Here is a 22,510-nt window from a genome sequence, read left to right on the forward strand (position 1 = left end):
GCTGAGGGAATAATGATGGCACTGAGCCATGGCCACAGGACTCAGCTCTGCTGGGGGTTGGCCTGCAACGTCTCCCCTGTGCTGACAAGTGGCTCAGAGCTTGCTCTCCATCCAGACTGAGTTTCAGTACATCCACCTGAGACACCGTGGCCTTGGTGTTTCACACCGAGGTTGAGTCGAGTTCATTCTAGGGCCCAGGAGGCCCTAGAATGAAAAGGCTGCATACAATAGGCTGTGCTCACTCTCTCGGGGCAGGGATGCCATCTTGGTGCATTAATTCCAATTTTCTTAAATGCTCAGAATAGGTTTGGGTGAAGAGAATGTGCCTCTTAGAACCACTGTGGACTGTCCTCTAAACCAAGGTTGCAAGCAGTCTGTTGGAATGTACTGCAGCCACACTGTGAGATGCCAAGGACCCCTGGGCCACACTGGGTGTTTCTTCATTGCCAACAATAGTGGGATTCCCTGGAGATAAAGGCTGACGTAGAACAGGCTGATTCTGGTGATGAGCTTCTCTTGACCTATAGAAGCTGAAGACTGATTTTATGCTCTTGGATGCAAAACCAGGGTCCTATCACATCCTGACAAATATCTTTAAGAGCTGAAGACCACTGGCTCACTGTACCTGATATTTGCTGGAAGAAAAAGCATTGATTTCCATAAATAGAGTTGGCATTTCCATTTTCCTTTATGCTTGGGTAGGCATGTTGATCTGCAAATAGTTGGGGGCCACCCCTGGTGACCTCTTGTCTAGGGCTCATGCCCCTCTGTTTATTCACTGACTTCTTTGCTTTTAGCAAAGACCAGAACTGTGTCCTCCTCCCTCTTCCCTTAGAAACAGTCTTGCACCAGACATTCTACCTGATGGAAGGGAGTCCCTCTCCTCTTCAAAGACGCTGCCCTGCTGGGTGGTGAGAACTGATTAAAAACACACATTTCCCTTTCATGTTGACTTTCATCTGGTTACTGTGATCAAGTAAACAGCTTTCAGGTTTATCTTTTCAGTACTATTTTCATGACACATGGCAGGAATCTAGAGCGTCAGCAGAAGCCAGTTCTGGAAACGATTACCAGTAGCCAAGAGTTATAAAGAATGTCAGTCTTTCTGTGATGACCACCATGGGGAAGGAAAAGTATGAGGTTATTCATCAGTAAAGGAGCAGAGGCGGTGCCTTCTTGCTTTTATAGCTCCCCTTAGAACCAGAGAGAAAACGAGCCTTCAACGAATATTTGCTAAATAAAACACACGCAAAAACACAGATGGATTCTTTAAGTACCTACCAGCCAGGGTTCCTCAAATTTCAACATCCACACGAATCACCAAGACACCTTGATAAAATGCAACTCGGATGCAGAAGACCCTAAACGGGTTAGGGTTAGGGTTAGGGGCCAGAGAAGCATCTCTTCTGTGTTTCTAACAAGCTCCCAGGTGATGCTGTTGTTGCTTGTTCCCTGAGCGGCAAGGCATAACACCATGCCTTCTATTCAGTTGTTTACATTGAACTTGATGTGTCTATGTTATTAGTAACTGTCATGTATAATGAATGCTTTCTTCCAAATAAGAATTGGCTGGGTTACAGGAGCTACTTAATCCATGTCTAGTAATTAGACAATTTGTCTAGTAACCAGCATCTTACACTTGCCGTAACTAACACCTGATGTCGCCAAAAAAACAAAAGATTGCTTTCAAATCTGAGGCTGTTCTGATGACTGCCACCACCCACATGTACGCTGTGTCCCACGTGAGCAGAGAGCAGCGGGGACCGTTATTTTCTTTTTCCATTTTTTATGCATGTTAAATAGAAACTAACTTAGTTTTTACACTTCCAAGATATTTCACAGGAGTCGAAGGGAGAAACAAACACCAACGTGCTACCTCTCTTTTACCTGGTTATGTTTGATGTCTTCAGCGGGCGCACCATATGAATTCCTATACAAAGTTGAAATTCCAGTATTTTGAGCTGAAAGCAAAAGAGAAACAAAAGTATTAGCACCGAACGCCAGACTTCAAATGAGGAATGATGGTTATCGAGGCCAGTTTTGCCCTGACAAAGCTTGGTGTCTCATGGATCATTCCAGATGCAAGAAATTCGTTAGCCCTGAACACTTCATTTTACATACAGACATTAAGAGAGAAGAACAGTTATTCTATAAAATCCCCGTTGCACGTCAGCCTCTTGCAATAACATTCAGCTTGCAGACGGGGTCAAGGCAGGTGCATCAAACAGATGGTCATCTTGCCAGTTCTATGGCCTTGTTTTCTGGTGAAAACTGGCAGATGATAAAAGCGTGTCACCTGCACTGAAGCATGCAGGAATCTGGATCGGCCGCTTGGTGTTTAGCTGGGGAATGACAAGAATGAAATTTCTAATCTGAGCTCACAGAAGTGCTTGATCATCTTTGAGACAGTTCACTTCTCAACGGCCTGAAGGATGGGCAGGAAGCACCACCCGCCTTTGCCCTGTGCATCTGGGCGGCTGCGGCTTCGGAGTCCTGTTCAACACAGAGACGGGAGACTCCCACCCTGTCTTGTGACCAGTCTGTGTTCTAGACAAAAGGAAGGAAGGTCTCCTCCGGTTGCCAGTAGCTTCCAAAGTCCTGGGCAAGATGCCCACTTGCCTGCCTCCTCCCCTGGGGCCCTTGAGGCTGCTGTCACAGGCCTAGAGGAAGGGCCCAGGGCAAGACTCCCCTCATAGCTGCTAAAAGGTCCTGGTTTAAGAAAGCTCTGGAAAAAAACATTGTCGAGTGTCAGCAGGTATCTAAAACACTCCAGATATCAAGAAAAAGTTATCTTTTGCTTCCAGTATCTATGGGATCATGAAATAGGATGACACACCATCTATTCTCTCAGAGATACAGGCCACCAAGTCAGTATAATCATTCCACCCATGTTTATTACTAAAAGCACATAATAGCTGTGCAATAAAACTCCTCTTGGGAAATTCTGCTTAGAATGTGAGAGCTGAGAGCCCACTTCCCATTTTAAAGACCACTCTGATAGACTCTCTGGTTGAACGCCCATCACTCCTGTCTCTGCATCACTGCGGAAACCACCATCCCTCGCCTGGACCACCGCTACAGCATCCTATTCTCAACGGCCCAGCTTCCACTCTGCCCAGCCTGTTCCTTCATCCCCCCGTTCCCATCACCTGAGCCATCATCATGTTAGACAGACCGGATTATGTCACTCGATTCCCTGCCCATTATGGTCTTCGAGGCTCCATGTGATCTGGTCCCATCCTGACTTCCTGCAGAATTTCCTGCTCTTCTTCCCACAGTTCAGGGAGCTGTGCTGGCCCTCCTTCCGGGCTTGAGCATCCAAATTTATTTTGCATCAGGGATGTTGGACTTCCTGATGCTTCTCCCTGGAACTTGCTCGCCCCAGACTCTGGACTATCTCTCCTTGTTGATATTCGTGTTTCAGCTCAAACGTCTCCTCCTTGACCCTGTTAGTTAAAGTTACCCTGCCCACCTGGGGCCCTCTATCTCATTACCCCATTTATTTCCACCATCACACTCAACGCCAAGTGCTACCACCTCGTTAGTGAGTTTGTTTCATGTTTACCTTGTGTATTACCTCCCTTCATCTAGGAGATAAGAAGCTCCATGAGGACAGACACCTGTCTGTCCCGCCACCTTTGTAGGCTGCCCCAGCATCTGGGACAGTGCCTGGCCTTGAGGGATGCTCACAGAGTGAGTGCTTTTTTGCTGAGTGAATGAATGAATGACTAAACCTTAGAAAAATCTGCCTTCAGAGCTATAACCTGCTGATGGAAAATGTTACTCCAAGGATAAGGTGAAATTTTTTTTCTATTACTCAGAATAAAATACATTTTTTTTTGGTAGAATGTGCATTTTTATAGCCTTGGCCTCCCTCCCTGTTGTGCTTGTGGCTTCCAAGCTGAAGATGTTTCTACTGGAAGTTGTTTCCTCCTGCTCTTTGGTGCACTTCACCTGTTTAAAGGAGACTGTGTAGCTGAGATTGAACTCGTGGCCTTTCTGGATACATGAAGCACGTGTCTTCACAGGTGCTCTGCCATGTATGTGTCTGAGCAAAGAGTCAACTCATAGGGAAATGCCTTTCTTTTTTTTTATAGACCCCAATTTCCAACTATATCAATAGATTGAAGATCAGAGCAGCTTTAAAAGGCATAAGAGAGATACTGACAGAAACAGAATCGACCACTGGATGTTAAGGTATTTGGGAAGCTCAGGTGGGAGGGCAAAATCCCCTGGTGAATTTTTAAGTCAGGCTGTGTAGCTGCTGGGATCACACAGCCCTCCTCTGATGCGTGCTTCTGAGCACGTAACACTCCTAGGGAATCATGACCGCGAGAAACAGCTATAACAGTGCTGCATGCCTGAATGAACAGCTGCCTTTGGCTTTCTGAGGGCTCCTCAGAGGCAGAGAAACACTAAGGAGAGAAGACATTTTAAGAGACGTCTAAGCTAGAGATTGAATACAGAGAAGGCAGGTGGAGGGGAAGCCTGAAATATAAACCCAGATGGATCTGCATTTCTGAGAGCTCGGGAGAGGAGATGATGACCCAGGCAAGGAACTGTTTTTCACTTTAAAGCTTTTGCATGTTGCGTTTTGAGGGTGACGTTTCCCATGGTTTTCCCACAGCAAAGGGAATGTTTCCTGTGGGGGAAATGGTATAAGACATCCCCTGATGCCTTAGAAACAAGGAAGATGGCCGTTTTTCAGATGTTTTTTCAATAACTGAACTTTAAATGCCCCCTGGATTTATTGGTGAATGAGAAAAGGTACTGCTTGGGATACGGAGGTCCCAAGAAATCTGATCTGCCAGTAAACACTGGAATGATGGACATTTGCTAAAGGGAAGCAGAACAGAGGTTGGCAATTCATCATTTCCATCCCTACATGAAATGTTGATTTCCACCCGGCTTGGCTGGGGAGCTACTCATACCATCGGAGAGGGGGGCAAACACACCCACCAATCTCAGCACCAACACCACCCCCACCTCCTCCATCACCATCAACATCACTGTGATGCTAACAACTAACTTTCACCCAGTACTTATTGGCTTAAAGGGAACCTTCTTGTATAAACATATTATTCAATAATGACCTCATGCTCTTCTAGGCTTGCTACATGATTGACAGTGTAGTTTTGAATTGCATTTTTAAGTAAGTTAGAGCAAAGCGTTTAAGCCTCTCAATAAGTTTGAAAAGTTACGTATATATCAATGCTGCAGTTGTCAAGATCCCTGCCATTTTCTAGGAAGATTAAACATCTAGAAACATATTAGATTTTATTTTTTATTGTCTGATGTGTGCAGAGCAGGATCATGTACCACTGGAACTATTTCAACACAAACACACCACAATGAAAAACCTTTTTTTTTTTTTTTTTGCAGTACGCGGGCCTCTCACAGTCGTGGCCTCTCCCGTTGCGGAGCACAGGCTCTGGACGCGCAGGCTCAGCGGCCATGGCTCACGGGCCCAGCTGCTCCGCGGCATGTGGGATCTTAGTGCCAGACCGGGGCACTAACCCGGGTCCCCTGCATCAGCAGGCGGACTCTCAACCACTGTGCCACCAGGGAAGCCCTGAAAAACCTTTTGAATGATTCTACCGGCCAAGAGAGTTAAAGTGAAAAGATCAACTTAAATAATAACAGTGCAGTCGATTTCACAATTATTCTTGTAATTATAGTCTCACTTTGTTATCCCTGCCTGCTGGTGATGTGGCTACCTAGGGCGATAATAATCGAAAAACGAAGGGGTCAGGTGAATTTCGAGTCACCACTGCTCTGGAGTAATCAGTACAAATTAGATTCTCCACTGAATATCTCGACTCTAGGGACTTGGCACTCAGATTCATGAGCTTCTTTGTTCATGCTCATTGACGACAGGGGACAACACTTATGGGGAAAAAAGAACCAGAGAACGAGAATCAGAAGGTACATCCTATGTTGGACTTCCCTGGTGGTTCAGTGCTTAAGACTCTGCACTTCCAGGGCAGGGGGTGCAGGTTCAATCCCTGGTCGTGGAACTAAGCTCCCACATGCTGTGGGGCACAGCCAAAAAGAAAAAGAAGATATGTCCTACGCCATGCATTCAGTTCTCCATTCAGGGGCTGTTTCAGGCGTGAGGGTGAGGCGTTCCCTGGTGGAGTGTGTATGTGGAGGCAGAGTGCTGAGCTGGGCTGGGTACCACGAGCATCTGTTTATGAGGCTCTCCTTTCTGGAGCCGGGAGAGAGTTACCATGGAAACCACGGCCTCTGGGGTAAATACAGTTACCATGAGAAAAATTTATCTTAGACGTCCTGGGTCCAAAAGACATGTCAATAAATCATCCAATTTGTCTATTCTGTTTCCCTGCAGGTCTACACCTAAATAATATCACGGAGACTTAACACACGCTTTTAAGTTTCTTCTGAATAAGAGGGTCTCAGTGTCTGTTTAGGATTGCACCCTTGTACTGCAGTTTTATGAATGCCCTAATCTGACCCTGTTCTGTTGAAGTCCCTATGGTCTGTTTTCAGGAGGGGCCCATCTCCACATCCATGTGGCAAAGAAGGGTGTGGAATCGCTGGTTAGAGATCCTGATGGTTCTGGCAGCTCTGCTTTCAAGGCATAACCCCCGCCGCCCTGCCCCCCATCAATAACGCCAAATCGTATCCAGGAGCAAACCGGGGCAGGAGAGAGGTGTGGGGGGATCCTGGAGGGGACGATGAATGTGGACATCGAGCCCCACCCCAAGGAGAGCGGTACAGAGTAAGAGGAGAGCTGAGTCGAGGCTGGCCACAAGGCAGGCTGGCCTGGGCGCCCTGGGGGGCAATGGCACCAATTTTGGCCTCCGCAGAGTCCCAGCTCATGAGCCAATGGGTGTGATTGGGGGAGTGAAGGACGAAGGGCATGAAAGATCAATGCCTCCCTAGGGAAACTGAGGCCAGTGGTTCTGATGAATCTTCCTGGGAGTTTGTTGTGGCCAGAGAGTGGTTTCATGTCAAGAGGGGAAGACGCCCACAGCAGTTCTGTGGGTCTCCCTGAAATCCTCTCTTCCTCTGCTTCTCTCCCGTCCCCTCCCCTTCCCTCCCTTCCTTTTCTTATCCTCTTTCTCCTCCCCATCCTCATGGACAAAGCTTGGCCCACCATCTTGGGTTATGCCAACAAAGAAGAAATCTATGGTGACCTCGTCCTCTAATTTGAGAAAATATCATGAACTGGGCAAGTGAGAAGGAAAGGGGTAGGGAAAGAAAGACAGAAGAAAAAATTTGTGCAGAGAGGATTTTCTCTTAGCTATTCCAGGAATAAGATGCTCCGTTTTTATACCTCCAGCTTCATCTCCTCATGGCCAATCCTTGGGAATCTTCGCTATCAAGCTCTCAAGTCCTGCAGAGCTGCCAAGCAAAGCTGAAGCCTGATGTCCCAGCCCTCTGCCCTGTCCCAGGTCCTGTCACGAACTCTGCAGAGGAACCGTGCACAGCCAAGCTCACCTGTCATGGTGTCTTTCCTGGAAGTGTGTTCTCCTTTTGTTCCGTGGTAAGTGGCGTTGCTGCCAGTGGACTCATAGTCTGTTTTTCTTTCTTTGAGGCTGATCATTTCCCGAGGTGAAGCTGGGGCACTTGCTACATAAAGAAATCGGAAGGATGACTTTCTGTGTCTCATTCCACAGCACGTATAGCTTTTCACACAAACAGGTAAAGTCATAAATGCATCTGGCTCAACACAGGTCAGTACGTGTACGTGGACCTGTTGATTTTTATTTTTGTTCTTTTGGTTCTTGTCTTTCCCCCTTCCCTTACGCCACGTCACTTGGTGCTTTAGAGTTAAGGGGACACACGACTCGGAGGCAGGGAATTAAGGACTATATCCTGGGAGCATCGTCCCTACAGAGACATCCTCGTGGGGATGTGACCTGCTCAAGGACAGTTTCAAGAATGAGATCCGTCTTGGTTGCTTTTTCTTTCTTTTTTCTTTTTCTTTTTTTCCCCTCCCTCTTCTTCCTTCCTTCCTTTGAAAAAATTAGATGTGTTTCAGAGGAGCGATTACTGATACTGAAGAATCCCTGATTAAATCAGATGCGCTTTTACTTAAACACGTTTCACGCAGAAACGGCCCTAAAGGAAGGCAGAGGATGATGTGGGGGAACAGTAGAGCCCCACCCACCGAGGTCTTCTCCATCAGCCTGGGGGCTGGGCTGGGGGGTGTGGCATGAGAGCACCTGTCTCCTGATGGGGGTCCTTGCTCCATCTCAAACGCCCCTAACAATCTCCCCCACACACCTTGCGCCCCGGTCCCTCGCTGCCTGTCGGACCTGGGGACTGAGCCCTGTCAACCGTTTGTGTCTTCATGTCTTCAGTGATGGGCTGTGATTAGAGGATTCCCTTAGGAATTCCACGATTCTTTAACAAACTGGGCCCAGAACAGAGGAAAACCTGAACTTGGACTTAAGGAAGCAAACAAAAAGAGGTTTAGTTTTCTTTAAAGATCGGATGGATTGCGAGCAACTAAGCCGCCCTGCCAGTGCAGAGATGTGCTGGGAGAAGTGGAGGTTAAGTGTGTGTGCCAGCGCTAAGGCAGCTACCGTGCGCCCATCCTATGGGCTGACCTCACATTGGTCTCCACGCTCCTCAATGAGGCCACTCGCATCCCAAGCTTAGTCAATTGCATCTCACCCATTCTGAGTGCAGCCGTGCTACTCTTCGGTCCCCGAGCCTTCCCCAGCTTCCATGCCCGAGGGCAGCGCTTCATAAGCTTGTTTAACCTTAAGACTCACCTGAGAACCTGGGGATCACAAAACCTGACCCTGGACCTTGTGAATCTGAATTTTCAGTTGGGCCTAGGAATCCAAATTTAGCAAGCATGCCTGGTGAATCTCTGGGGAACTCCGAGTTTTAGGATAAAGCTCATTTTCCTTCACTAGTGTCCAAGCCCCTCCCCAGTCAAGCCTCAGTTTACCTTTCAGCTGTTTGTTCACACCCTCTGCAGGGTCCCCCAGCTCCAGCCCACTGGGCCTGCTTGTTGCCTATCTGAGTCACTTGATTCATTTCACCAAACTTAGTATCTTCTAGGTGCAAAGCCCCGTGCTAGACACGGGGGACAAAAACACGAGTCACAGCACACTTTTTGAAGTTAAGGAGCTCTTCATCAGGTGAGGAAGTGAAACCAGAAGATGGCTCAGTGGATGTCTTAGCCAAGCACTGGGAAGGTAACAGCGGGGGCCTTTGCCCATCCTTTCCTGAAAGGTCCCCTACCCACCTCTCAGACCTGTCAAATAAAATCAAGGCTCACTGCTGAGATCTTGAAACCCTCAGAGATTTCCAATCCTAGCTGCCCATCAGAATTAGTTACCTAGAACACTTAAAAATACATTGATGCTTGAACATGCCCCCCAGCCAGTTGCACCAGAATTTCTGGGTGTAAATCCAATGGGAAGGCAGGGAAGAAACCTGCAATTGTTCCACGTAACTCAACTGGGCTCTGGGTCCAGTTCCTGCGTGTTCTCAGAACACGGGTTGCTGCGTCTCACTCACCCCCTCCACCTCTGCCCCATCTCCTCTCTTCTCTCTCCATCTTCCTCTCTGGGGAGAGTCCTCTCCTGCCCTTGCTCCTAGATCTTCTGCATAAAGACTGGCCTTTTATGAGTCACTGCCAGGCAATCGTGAAGGGACAATATTTTGGAGCCTCTTGACCAAAGCTTTTAAAATGAGAATCCGATATTGCACAGATGGTGGGGTTTACTAAACTATGTCAAGTGTGTAATTATCTCCTGAGACCTCACACACAGTGGTCCGAGTCTCTGGTAAACCAGGAGGATACTCCTGGAAAAATCACATCACGCCAACAAGCGTTTATTAGGTGTCTTCGAAGTGCCTTGCCTGGGTACCACCAGGCAGTGCTCCACCTGCATCCCTGGGATGCTGACATCCTGTAAAGTGCTGCTTCTCTTTCTGGGCGCCTTCCAATCTATTATATTATTCCATCTTCCTGACACTGATTGGTTCTTCATAATTAGAGCTCTTAAAGACACTGTCCTTTAGCTTCCAAGACTCACTGCTCTTTATCTTTTTAAGAACTATGAAAATAACATGTGTAAAAGGCCACCTCCATGCCTCTGAGGCAGGTGGAAGTTCCTCCAGTTACACGGGGCTTCCTAATTCTCGTTCAGCGTGGGGCTAAACATCAGAAGTGATAACACCGCACTAAAAATATAAGTTTTCACAGGGCTGGGAGAGGGTAATCTATTTCAGTCAAATATTCCCCATTCATCTCTGATTCTCCCCATCGTTATGACAGTAAAGTATGGTGTAAAGTTTCATGACAAACATCCTCAAGGGCAGAGGGGCCACCCTGCTGGGGAGTGCTCTGTACCATGCCCTTGAGACTCAGTTCCAGAAAATATAGTTTCCTCAGCAGGAGGAGGGCAGCGAAGAGCAAGGAGAAACTTTTCTTAAACAAAAGCCTCTATCTGTGCGCGTGTGTGTGTTCGCCCATATAAAATTATTTATTACACATTGAATAAAACAACAATAAAATCTAATAAGAATGAGATGGGGGGAGGGGCAATATAGCAGTAGGGGATTAGGAAGTATAAACTATTATGTATAAAACAAGCTACAAGGATATACTGTGCAGCACAGGGAACACAGCTGATATTGTACAGTAACTATAAATGGAGTATAACCTTTAAAAGTTGTGAATCACTGTATTATACACCTGTAACTTACATAATATTGTACATCAACTATACTTTGATAAAAAAATTAAAAAGAAAGAATGAAATAAAATTAGAAAAAATTAAATTGAATGGTTTAAAAGTTACAGTTGATTGTAATATGAATATATGAAATGATTTATCTGCTGGCTTACAGGTAATAATGAAAAGCAGATCAGGTACGGAACAGTGACGAAAGCCTCAATGACAGTTTTCAAACGTAGGTCATTCTCAAGGAGGAAGGCGCACACCCTCTCTCCCCTACTCTGTTATCCCAAATCTAATCAATCAAATGCAACCTAAACTATCTTAACTGGGTAAAACGTCCATGGAAAACCCTGAACTGCAAACACTTGGTGGTTTTATACATTCCTATTCCTCCCTGAATGCAGGCCCAGGATGTGCATTTCATGCCTGTGACACCTGTTAGAGGTTTTTAGAAAACTGTTAGAAAGATGTTTGTTCTGAGTCTGTGTACGTATGATACAAAGTCACCACCACTGTAAAAAGAAAACAGATTCATTTGATATTTCTAGTAAGTGTCCCAGTCCGGATGGCCCTCCTGCCTGTGGGGTCAGCTAAGGGGTCGGGGCGGGGGGCCTTGGATCCAAGAGAAGCAGCCACTGGCTCGGGGCCCCTCTTACCTGAGCGGTTGTTGGGAGACACGCGCACAGGGGAGATGGAGGGCGTGCGAGAGGAGGAGTAGGGTCTTTGCCGATCCCTCTCGATGGTTGAAGATGAGGCTACGAAGTGATACTGTGACCATCCATCCTGCAATAGACAGCAGCTCCTATTAACTGGGGAAGGCAGAGAGATGCCTCACTTCCTCACACTTGGACATGCCAAGCATGGGAATTTGCAAAGCATTTCTCCAGTCTGTCAGGAGAGGTCTCAGATCTCTGTGCCTCCATCGTCCAGGTTAAAAGAGAGGAGCGATAACTGAGACCCACCCCCTGCCCCCTCCAGACAGCCTGACTCAGGGAGGGCCTGCCCTCGGTGCTTGCTTTCCACCCCAGATGTGAGATAAATGGTCTCTTTGCAAACATGCTTTGGCCTGAAATTGTATTTAAATGAAAACATGCTGCTCAGAATGAGCCTGAAACTGTCTATTCTTTGCCTGCCTGGCTCCAGCTCTGTCCGGTCCTCTTTTCAACCACCTCCAAGTTTTCCAAAGTGTTTACTCTTCTTTTCTTGGGACCAATCTGTTAGTGATCAGAATGCCGAGAAGCATCGTTCCTTCCCTTCGTCCCTTACCATTCGTCTCCCTTACATGGTTTCAAGGTCCTTCTCTGCCTCAAATGCCCCGTCCCCACCAGCTCAAGGCCTTCAGCATGACTGCTGCCAAGTATTCACACTCAGGTTGCTACGTTCTCTGATTTGCCCCAGGAATTCTATTTTTCAATGTACAGCATATTCAAAATGCCTCCTACCAATCAATCCGCCATTTGCCTTCTAATATCTGGTTAATACAGGAAAAGCATGTATACCATTTTTCATCATGAAAAATATATAAATACATTATGGATCATTTTTTGAATTTAGAAAGCATAAAGAAGAAAATAAAAATAGCCAACAATTCCTCTCTCCTCCTCCCCAGAGAACTTCTGTTGAGATGTCACAGTATTTCCTTTCAGTCTTTTTTCTTCTTTAATTCAAGGTTAGTTTTCTCAAAGCAAGATGTCAAAGAGTACTGACATTATCAAGGAAAAGCAGACACCTGCTGCACTCCCAGTTCCTGCTTCACAGAGGCAACCACTTTTAACTCTTTTGTTTTTTTTCTTTTTTGACCTTTTCGAGGGACTCAATTCTCTATAAAGAATCATTGCAAACATAAATGGACGAAAGTTAACAAAGAACAGAATTTAAACTCATTTCAATATTTGTGTCTTTCTTTATGTAATTCTCATTATTCCTGTTCTATTTGACCTGTACGATAAAGCCAAAATTAGAAGTATGCTATTATAAAAGCTACTACCTAGTGCTTATTGAGTATTTACTCCATGGCAAGATTTTCTCAACAATCCATGGGCTGGATACTATTATTAGCTCCATTTTACAGAGGAAGAATCTGAGCCTTAGAAAGCTAACGGGCCGCCCAAAGTCAAACAGTAAACAAGTGAAGACTCATGTTAACTACTAAAATGTGGCATATTGAAAAGACGAAAACTCTAATTTGAAAAGATACATGCACCCCAACATTCATAGCAGCACTATTTACAATAGCCAGGACATGGAAGCAACCTAAATGCCCATCAACAGATGAATAGATAAAGAAGATGTGCTATATATATATATATATATATATATATATATATATATACACACACACACACACACACACATACATACAATGGAATACTAATCAGCTACAAAAAAGAATGAAATAGTGCCATTTGCAGCAACATGGATGGACCTAGAGATGATTCTCATACTAAGTAAAGTAAGTCAGACAGAGAAAGACAAATATCATATGATATCACTTATATGTGGAATCTAAAAAAATGATACAAGTGAACTTACTTACGAAACAGAAACAGACTCACAGATATAGAAAACAAACTTAACGGTTACCAAAGGGGAAGGGGGGAGGGATAAATTAGGAGTTTGGGATTAACAGATACACACTACTGTTTATAAAACAGATAAACAACAAGGACCTACTGTAGAGCACAGGGAACTATATTCAATATCTTATAATAACCTATAAGTGAAAATAATCTGAAAAAGAATATATGGGAATATATATATATTTATATATATATATATATATATATATAACTGAATCACTTTGCTGTACACCTGAGACATTGTAAATCAACTACACTTCAATAAAAACATGTGGCATATTGATAAGTCCTTGGAAGCAAGCTGAGGGGATTGAGGAATGCAGGTGAGGAGATGCTATTTGAGGGCGTGTGGTCGGGCAAGCGCTCTGGGAACAGTTAACGTTGTGACAGAGACCTGGCAGATGACGAGAAGCCAGACACTGAAGACACAGGTTGGGGTTTCCAAGCCAAGGGAAGAGCAGAAGTGAAGAGCCTGGGGTGGGAAAGTGCTTGGCTGATGTGAGCACAGCAGAAAGTTTCTGTGACTGAAGGGGAGTGAGCAAGGGGGGGCCAGGAAGACAAGAAGCCTTCTGAGCGTCTAGGACAGTCTGCGGAGAGTAGAACAGAAATGGGGAGACTAGTTAACGAGCCATTCCACTAGAGGGAGGGAGAGATGACCCTGGCTTGGGCGTGGGCTGGTGGTGAGCAAGGCGCAGATTTTGCATCTAAGTTGGATTTGCTGATGACTCAGCTACTGGGTGTGGGAGAGAGGAATCAAGCCTGACCCCGATGTTGCTGGTGTGCACAACGGGGGGCTGGAGATGTCACTTACTGAGACAGGGGACCACTGGAAGAGGAGTGGCTTTAGGAAGTGAGATCAGTGCTGCCATCTGGGATGTGCTGGGTTAGAAATGCCTGCTGGACATGAAAGAAAAGAGAGAGAAAGCAGAACCTGAAACCTGGAATTTCAGGAGTGACGTCAGACTTAGAGGTAAACTTTTGCAGTTCAGCATACAGATATCATTTGAAGATAAGAGAATGGATGGAAGCCTTGCATGTGGATGCAAATAGAGGGAAGCAGAGGACACAGGGCTGGGACGTTCCAATACTCAGAGGGCACAGAGAGCAAGGAGAAAATTCCCAGGATGCTGAGAACGAGCAGAGTGAGCTGGGAGCAGAACCAGAAGGGTGTGATGTCAGGCAAGACCAGGAAAGAAGATGCAGAGAGGAGAAGGAGACCAGCTGAATAACAAGGAGGACCAAGCACAGTCCTTTGGCCCTGGGAAGATGGAAGTCAGCATGACTGGAACAAAAGTACTTTCTTTGGTCTGGTTGGTAAATCTCTAACTCAGGTAGGCTCAAAAGAGAGTGAGAACTGATGGAAAAATGGTGAGTTTAGACAGCCTTTGGCAAAAGCTGATTATTAAGGGGAGCCCAGAAATGGGGCTTCAAGAGCTAGAGCGACTAAGAGAAGTTTTAATATATCACCTGGAAGAGATTGCGGCATTTCGCATCCTGATGGGAATGACTCGACATAGAGGAAGAAAAACTGGGGATGCAGGAGAGAGAGGGAAACATTTCTTAAGAAAGGAGGGGTTGATGGGATTCAGTGAGCTGTGGGGTCATGGGCCATGGAATCAGGAGAGAAGACAGACAGGCTTCACAGCCACAGACGCAGCAGGGAGATGGGCTGATCTGGTGATGGGACGATGAGGATGTCCTGTTCTGTTTTCTGACATTTTCTGGAGGGGATGTGGGGATGAGAAGTGAGGTCATGCATCCGCTGAGAGTGAGAAGGAGTTGGAGTTTAGAGGATGGAAGAGGCGAGGGGAAGGGAGGGAAGAGGAAAGAAGAGAGCAAGAAGAGAAGCGTGAGACAGTTCTTGAGGTAGGAGGGGTGCAGGCTGACCGTGGCCATGTAGCCTGGTGGCCAGGAGCTGAGAGGTGACTTGAGGCTCATGGCAATGAATTCAAAAGGAGAAGACTCATCCCCATGGTGGCTTGTTTTCCTCCAGCCACATTCAGCTGCCCTGGGGCAGGTGTGAGTAGATGGAATCGGTTGGGGGTGGTCAGAAAAGTGATTTGGAAGGAGACAGGGACAAGGGGATGCAAAGGGCATGTCATGGAAGCCCACAGAATCTAAGCTGGGTGGAGAGGAAAGTGAAGATTGAGGGAGGAGATGGGGAATGAACACTAGGCAGTGGACTGAGGATCTGAAGAGGGTCAGAGACTATTGTAATGGGGCCTTTTCACAGATGCTAGGGGTTTCCTTGAGGGAGGAGAGGAGAACTTCCCAGAAAGAGCAAAGAGGAGCAAGGGAGATACCTAGTCCACCTCCAAGCCTAGTGATGTCGGGCAGAGGGGATGGGACATGACAAGCCACCACGTGAGAGGGTTGCCGGGGGCTGGGGGGTGTCCTTGGGGACAGCTGGTGTCACAGCAAGAAGACTGAAAAAAGAAGGGGTGGGTATTGGCTACAGGGGGTCTTACTGACAGTAGCCTCTGGGTTCAAGGGGGAAAGGAGGAGAGGTGGGTAGGAGAAAGGGAGAAAGTGGGGAATACTGGAGCAGATTACTGGTTATTTAGAGCCTTTGAGTGAGAAGAGTCCAGAAATGATGGCTTACCCAGGAGTCCTGGGCAGTTGGCGGTGACCGAGGCAAGGAGGGCCTAAGGGCAAATAGCTGAAACCTCTTCCAGGAAGGGTGGGAGCCATGGTAACAGGCAGGTGTCAGGGCAGGAGGAGAAAATGTACTGTCTCTGCAGGAATTCTGGGCATCTCCCTTAAACCCTCCGGAGGATGGCAGCATGCACAGGGCGGAAGCAGTCTTACAGAAGCCTGTAAAGTACTTCAGAAGTGAATGGACCCATTACCATTACTCACATACGGGAACAATTAAAAAATTTGTTTTAAGAAGATGTTCCTTTCTTGTGAAGGGAATGCTTTGTTGACAGCAAAAATCCTTAAACATGACCAAACAGAGGCAGATAATTTTATGTTTGTCTCACTTGCAATTTAGAAGATATTCTTTGCATGGGGGGCAGGGTTCCAAGGAGTGGCTCAGGAAATTGTTTTCATCAAACCCTTGGCTTCTTTGGTCATGAATAAGTCATGATACTCCATATGTTATGAAAGGTGGGCAAGGTATTTCATAATAAGAATATGGGCTAATATCTGATATGTCCTAAGACCAAAGGAGACACCAGACATAAAGGTGGTATAACTCTAGGTCTGGTTTTACTTGGCAAGTAGCACTGTACTCAGCATCTCCCTCTTACGCAGGTGAGTGGAGATGTTTTGCTCAACGGTTCACAATTGATGATGTGACACTTCATCTGGAAGTGTCAGCAAAATGGATGTAATAATAAAACTTCTTATGAAGGAAGAAACTCATAAGAAAGCACCAGAAAAAGATTTCAAGTCCTTTATAAGACCCATTTCTGAGAATATAATCACATGACAGAGGCGAGTCTTGCAGGTGACTTGTCTGTGGGTGATGGGATCAGCGGACACCTGAGGATGACAGGGAGTGTGTCAGAGGCACCGAGAATGTCGCCCCAGCCAGACACCTCTGCTTATGGCCGGTAATCGTATGCATGTGGGCACAGAAACTTTGAATGGAGGTGGGAAGGGGGAGCCTGGGGAACAGGGCAGAGTGGAAACCCAGTTAAGGCTCTGGATTAGAGCAGTTTCCTGAGCCACAGCTTGGGAGCCCCTGGAGGAGCAAGGAAGGTGACCTGGTTCCCACTCCATATCCATCTTCCCCCTCATTCCCTGATGCAGAGTGAAAGGTGTGATGACTAAACAAAGACTTCCAACATCACTACCGTCACCAATGCCCAGAAGGGACCTCAGGTTTAGTTTTGATGGCACATCCTCCCACACATCATGGAAAAGTGTAACCTTGGATGCTAGAGACCAGGGTACAGGTAAATCTACACTCGTTTTAGTGATGCTGAATAACTACCTGGAGGGTAGATGTCATGACGCTTGACATCTTTTACTGCATGAAATTTTTAGTCATTCTACTGAAAAAAAAAATGTTTTGCTTTCGAAAGAAGTAGGACATGAAGATATATTTTCTTTGGGAAAGTTATTGCTGAGCTAACATTTCTTTTAACCAACCAGCCATGGACATACTTGTTATCTAGCCAGCCTGCAATAAAACCTTATTCATTTACTTCCCACTGTCATGCAGAAAGACTTGAAAGTGGTTTACAGAAACACACACAACTTGGGCACATAGCTTTAAAATCATTATTTGCCTCTTTTTTAATAAATTTGTTTATTCTTGGTTGCGTTGGGTCTTCATTGCTGTGCGCAGGCTTTCTCTAGTTGCAGCGAGTGGGGGCTACTCTTTGTTGCGGTGTGCAGCCTTCTCATTGCGGTGGCTTCTCTTGTTGTGGAGCACGGGCTCTAGGCACGCGGGCTTCAGTAGCTGTGGCACACGGGCTCAGTAGTTGTGGCTCGTGGGCTCTAGAGCGCAGGCTCAGTAGTTGTGGCACACGGGCTTAGTGGCTTCGCGGCATGTGGGATCTTCCTGGACCAGGGCTCAAACCTGTGTCCCCTTCATTGGCAAGCAGATTCTTGACCACTGTGCCACCAGAGAAGCCCTATTTGCCTCTTTGATGATGATATTTTCTTTTTAGCCTTTTAAGTCTCTGTAGACCAGAGGTTGTTCCCCAAATTCTATTGGGTGCTTAACCCCAGTTCCCCTTCATACCATCCCTTTGGCTTAGATAAGAAAGTTCAAGGAAGGAAACAGAATGAAGAATAGCCACAGTAACTAGGGCAGGGCCGTTAATCCTTAATATTGATGATAAAGAACTCTTTTAATATCTGCCTTTCACCTCCAGCAAAATGACCGCAAAGTTGTGCCCTTCAGCTCAAGACACAGCCAAGGTGTCAAAAATGTGATATGATATCTGCACCTCAGATTGGTTTTTATTTTTAACATATAAAACTTAAAACCGGAGGTTGTTAAATTGTTCCAAGTATAAGAGATAGAAATCCAAAAGAGAAGAGGATTTCAAAGTCATGGAACTTTAAATTGCCACCAGAAATAATCTGATTTTCTTTATCTTACCCTTTTACTGTCCTTCCACCAGTTTCACCAGTTTCAGAAAGTTCCCGGCGTGTTTCTTTATGAAATTGCTTTATTCCCCAAAGCTATTCTCATCTTCGTCGTTACTCTCAATGGTCCAGAAAGTGCGAGAATCCAGGTAACTTTGTTCACAGCCTCATGACCATTGGGTCCTCACAGTTTGACGACATGGTGGCCACTCTATTTCCTACAGATCTTTCCCTTAAGTGTTCCGAGGTCCCTGAATTTATAACCATCTCCTTTATATATATATTTTTTACCATCCCATAAACATCTCCACGAAGACTGTGTTACTGGAGAGACTTCCGCCAACAGAGCCCAGATGAAGGGGCTAAGTGGTTTTCAGACCCGTCTACACGAGGCTAGTACAGCACACACCCGCCCCATAGCCTCTTATTCTGGAAATCGTGCAGGACATTCAATTCAGATCAGCACATGAATATCTTAGGTTTGTGTGCAAAGAAATGAATAGAGCTGTTTGTCAAGGCTCAAACCTGCTTTCACCTTGGGTGTCTCTGTTGAGAGAGGTGGAATTAGATAATGGTTCAAGTCAGCCCTTCTGTCCCACGACCGATTAGGACCACGATGACTGGTCAGCTCTGTCTCGGTTTCTTTTCCATAAAATAAGGGCAAAAGGATTCAGTCAGCTCGGGGAGTTTTAAATATAGTCCTGCCGGGGCCTCGGGCTCTGAGATTCTGTTGAAATTGTTCTGAGTAAGGTCTGGGCGTTGGTATTTTCAAAAGCACTCAGGTGATGTTCATGAATAGCGTGGCTGGGAACCACTGGCTTGGAGTTTCCATGCATATTTGGCAGTGACTAACAGGAATACAGAATACATTGTAGAGGGCTCGATCCTAGGAGGCCCTTAGGTCTTCGACTCCATTTCGCAGTGTCAGATAAGGCACTGACTTCTACGGGAACAAAAATAGGTCCAACCTCAGAGCAGAGAGGTGCCCCCCGATCCCGCCTGCCGCAATGAGCCCCAGTCACACCCGATTACCCAGCAGTCACCACGTGACTCAATTTCCCAGTCTCCACCTTTGATCAGGCAGCTCTGACACCTGACACAACACCTTCTCTTTTTCTGTCAAATCTTACTCTCGCGGCTCAGTTTTGTGCTAGGTAAACAGAAGGCAGGCAGCACGTGTTCATTCAATCGCTCTTGCTAAATGAATTATGCCTCCAAGGTTTAGGGGAGCTTTTAGCAATACAGCTATGGTTTTCCTTGCCTGCTATGAACAAAATGCTATGACCTCACACTTATGTCTGCTGCAAGCCTGTCCGTCTGCCCAGCTGTGAGGCTGGGCTGGCCTTATTATTTCCTGGTCTCTAGCCTAGTAGCTGCAATACCGAAGTGCCTAATAAATGCTGCTAGATGGATTCAATGATTTAAGATGACCGCATTAATTGTTATAAATGCAATGATAATCAATGCCATAGTCTTTACTGCTAATTCCACAGTTCTTACACTCTTACAGTTCTATAACAAGTGAAGGTTATCAGAGCCTTACAGTTTTTTATTTTCTTAATTTTAGCTTAGAGCAACCTCATCAGTCTCATCTGCTGCTGTTGGTATATCTGTCCTTTACGACATACTTACTGCTGGGCTGAAGGCAGTGTTGGTTTAGGTAAACTGGTACCTAAAAAAAAAAAAAAAAAAAAAAAAAGAAAGAAAGAAAAAAGTAGCCTACGGATTGCCTACTCTACATGAAATGGTAATTTCTCTCCGTTCCCCATGTTTCAATGTGAGGTATATAAAATTGTCTCCTCTTTAACCAATCTTGTAAATAATTCTGGTGCATCATTATACCTGCCACATCTGGGCCTGGCTTGGTTCTGATTCCATTCACAGCTCCCAGAGCACGTATATCTTTACCTCTTGCACATGCCCTGCCCCCAATCTCTACTGTTTCTTGCATCCTGCAGCTCAGAAAACACGAGCCGCTGTCCACAGCAAATGCACTCAGTTTTCCCCAAACACAATCCTTAGGAGAGCTGGGGAAAAAGGAGGAGAAGGGAGAGCACATCACATTTCTCATTAGATATGCTCCAATGTCCTTCAGTTTGGGTATAGGAGCCCACACCTGCTGTGAGGTGTGACTTGTGTCCACTGGACTGATGGGCTGGTTTCTGGAGGGGGTCACCTTGTGGGAACATTACTGGGCATGGAACACTGATGACCGGGGTCGTTGCACTGGAGCAGGAACAGGGCGCTGTGCATGCCAACAGGAGGTGTGCAGGGCATGTGGCTGTGATGGAATGAATAAGCCAGGCGGGAGTGTTCCCAGACCTTCTCCTCCCTGACCGCCAAAGAGCATCCTGTCACTGCCAGCGGAGCAGGGCAGTGGGCCCCGCCCCTAGCGCTGGATTAGAGAAGGGATGGAGAAGGACACTGCCAGCTGGACAAGGAGGGAAAAGAGATTAGGGAGAGAACTTGTTCAATCTGCGTAACAAAGAGTTTAGGGTGAAAGTGGAGAGGAAGAGTGAATACCTCAAGGGCTGTTCGGAGAATCTGCTGATGAGGGAGGCTAGAGAAAAGGGGTTAAATACCAAATCTTCATCAACGTGCTTCAGGAGATGAGATTAACAGGGCATGGGTGGATATATGTATACTTATAACTGATTTACCCTGCTATACAGCAGAAACTAATGCAACATTTTAAATCAACTATACACCAATAAAAATTGAAAAAAAAACCAAACAGGGCATGGGATTTCACGTTACTTATGTTGTGATCTCTGGCCTCTCGAAGAGGTGCCCTTCAGTGACTAGACAATGGTGGGGTGTAAAGTGACAAAGTTAGTGAATATCTACAGCTGTGATGGATAAGTTAAACCGGGAGGTTCCCATCTGCAGTTCTGTTTTCAAAGTGAGTTTTGGAATCTTTATCTTCTATACTTAGAATTTAGATGTAACAAATCTTTTCTAGTGATAAGTGACATCTCTGACTTGGACAAAAGCTTCAGAAAGTAATTAACGTTGAAAATGGAGAATAGTTTTTCTTTCCACTGAGGATATTAATTGGCTCCCCCAAATAGATACTAAGACACTGTTATGCCAGTATATGTTTTTCCTCTCTTTGAAAACAGTTCTGGAGCTTCCTTAATTTGATAAGATTTATCTGGCATCTAAACAAGGATTTCTCAGGAGGCATACAGAGACTCTTTAGTTCTGAAGTAACAAATACAAGCTTTTTGTGTTAAGCTGTCCTTGAAGTCTCTCGGCCCATAGAGCTTGTCAATTCTAATTTGCTATGATGACTTGAGACATAAAGAAAGTGTGGTGAAAATCCTTGGGGCTTAAAGCAAACCAAGTTCATCCACTCATTCAACCCAGAACACTTAGAGCTTGTACTTCAATCACTTCGTCAGGAACCTATTTTTCAAGTGAAAGTTAAAACCTGAGTTGCTGCCATCTTCTGAAAAAGGTAACCAGCTGAGATACTGCTCACTTAAGCAAACGTGATTGCTCAAAATTGTGCCAGTTTTCCAGTCATTTTTTAAGTGGAATAAACCTATTGATGTAATCACATGAAGAGAAAGAAAAGATTCCAAATTAGCGGTAGTTATACAAACATCCTCCTTACTTCAGTAAAAGGTATTATAGAGAAAAACATGGAAATAGAATATTCAGAGTCTGTGTGATTGAAGACCATGCCAGATTTTGCCTGTCGATGAAACCACAGCTCCTCTTGGCTATAATAAAACAAGCTTCCATCTATTTTTAAGGTAAACTGTTTGTTAAAAGATTCATTAAAACTAATTCCATCAACAATTCCAAAAGCTATTAGAGTTAAATATTTAAACTAAATCTTAAGGGCCAAAAGGAAGTATTTGCAGAAGTAAATACCACCTGACATACCCGGTTACTTTCATTAGTTTGTTTCAGCTCTGGTGCTTCTAATGAAATTTAATTAAATTGATTTTGCTACTTAAGGATACATAAGGATAAGAGTCTTCTGCAGTATGTACCATCTTTTAAAAGCAAATACTGAGTAAATCCATTTTAGGAATTCAATTTATTACCATTGAACTAATTCTAAAGAAACAATATTACTGAGAAGATTTGACAAGTTGGAAAGAAATTGATACAATTTGGTCGAAGAAAGTATATCATGGTTAACTACCAGTCGTTAACGGGTGCCAAACGGAATGCAGAAAACCACCTGGCCAATTG

General features: G+C 45.4%; 1 protein-coding gene across 1 annotated transcript in view; it reads right to left on the bottom strand.

Annotated features, from left to right (window-relative positions):
- Positions 1-22,510, bottom strand: part of CTNND2 (catenin delta 2) — a 257,170-nt gene that overhangs the window by 6,785 nt on the left and 227,875 nt on the right. The window contains exons 10-12 of the mRNA XM_027125377.1: positions 11,330-11,456; positions 7,465-7,596; positions 1,888-1,961 (exon numbers count right to left, since the gene is read on the bottom strand). Coding sequence (XP_026981178.1) covers positions 1,888-1,961; positions 7,465-7,596; positions 11,330-11,456 — 333 coding nt within the window. The remainder of the gene's footprint in view (positions 1-1,887; positions 1,962-7,464; positions 7,597-11,329; positions 11,457-22,510) is intronic.

Source organism: Aethalodelphis obliquidens, unplaced genomic scaffold (genome assembly GCF_003676395.1).
Source record: "Aethalodelphis obliquidens isolate GAN/ISIS:26980383/991018 unplaced genomic scaffold, ASM367639v1 scaffold29, whole genome shotgun sequence".
NCBI lineage: Eukaryota > Metazoa > Chordata > Mammalia > Artiodactyla > Delphinidae > Aethalodelphis > Aethalodelphis obliquidens.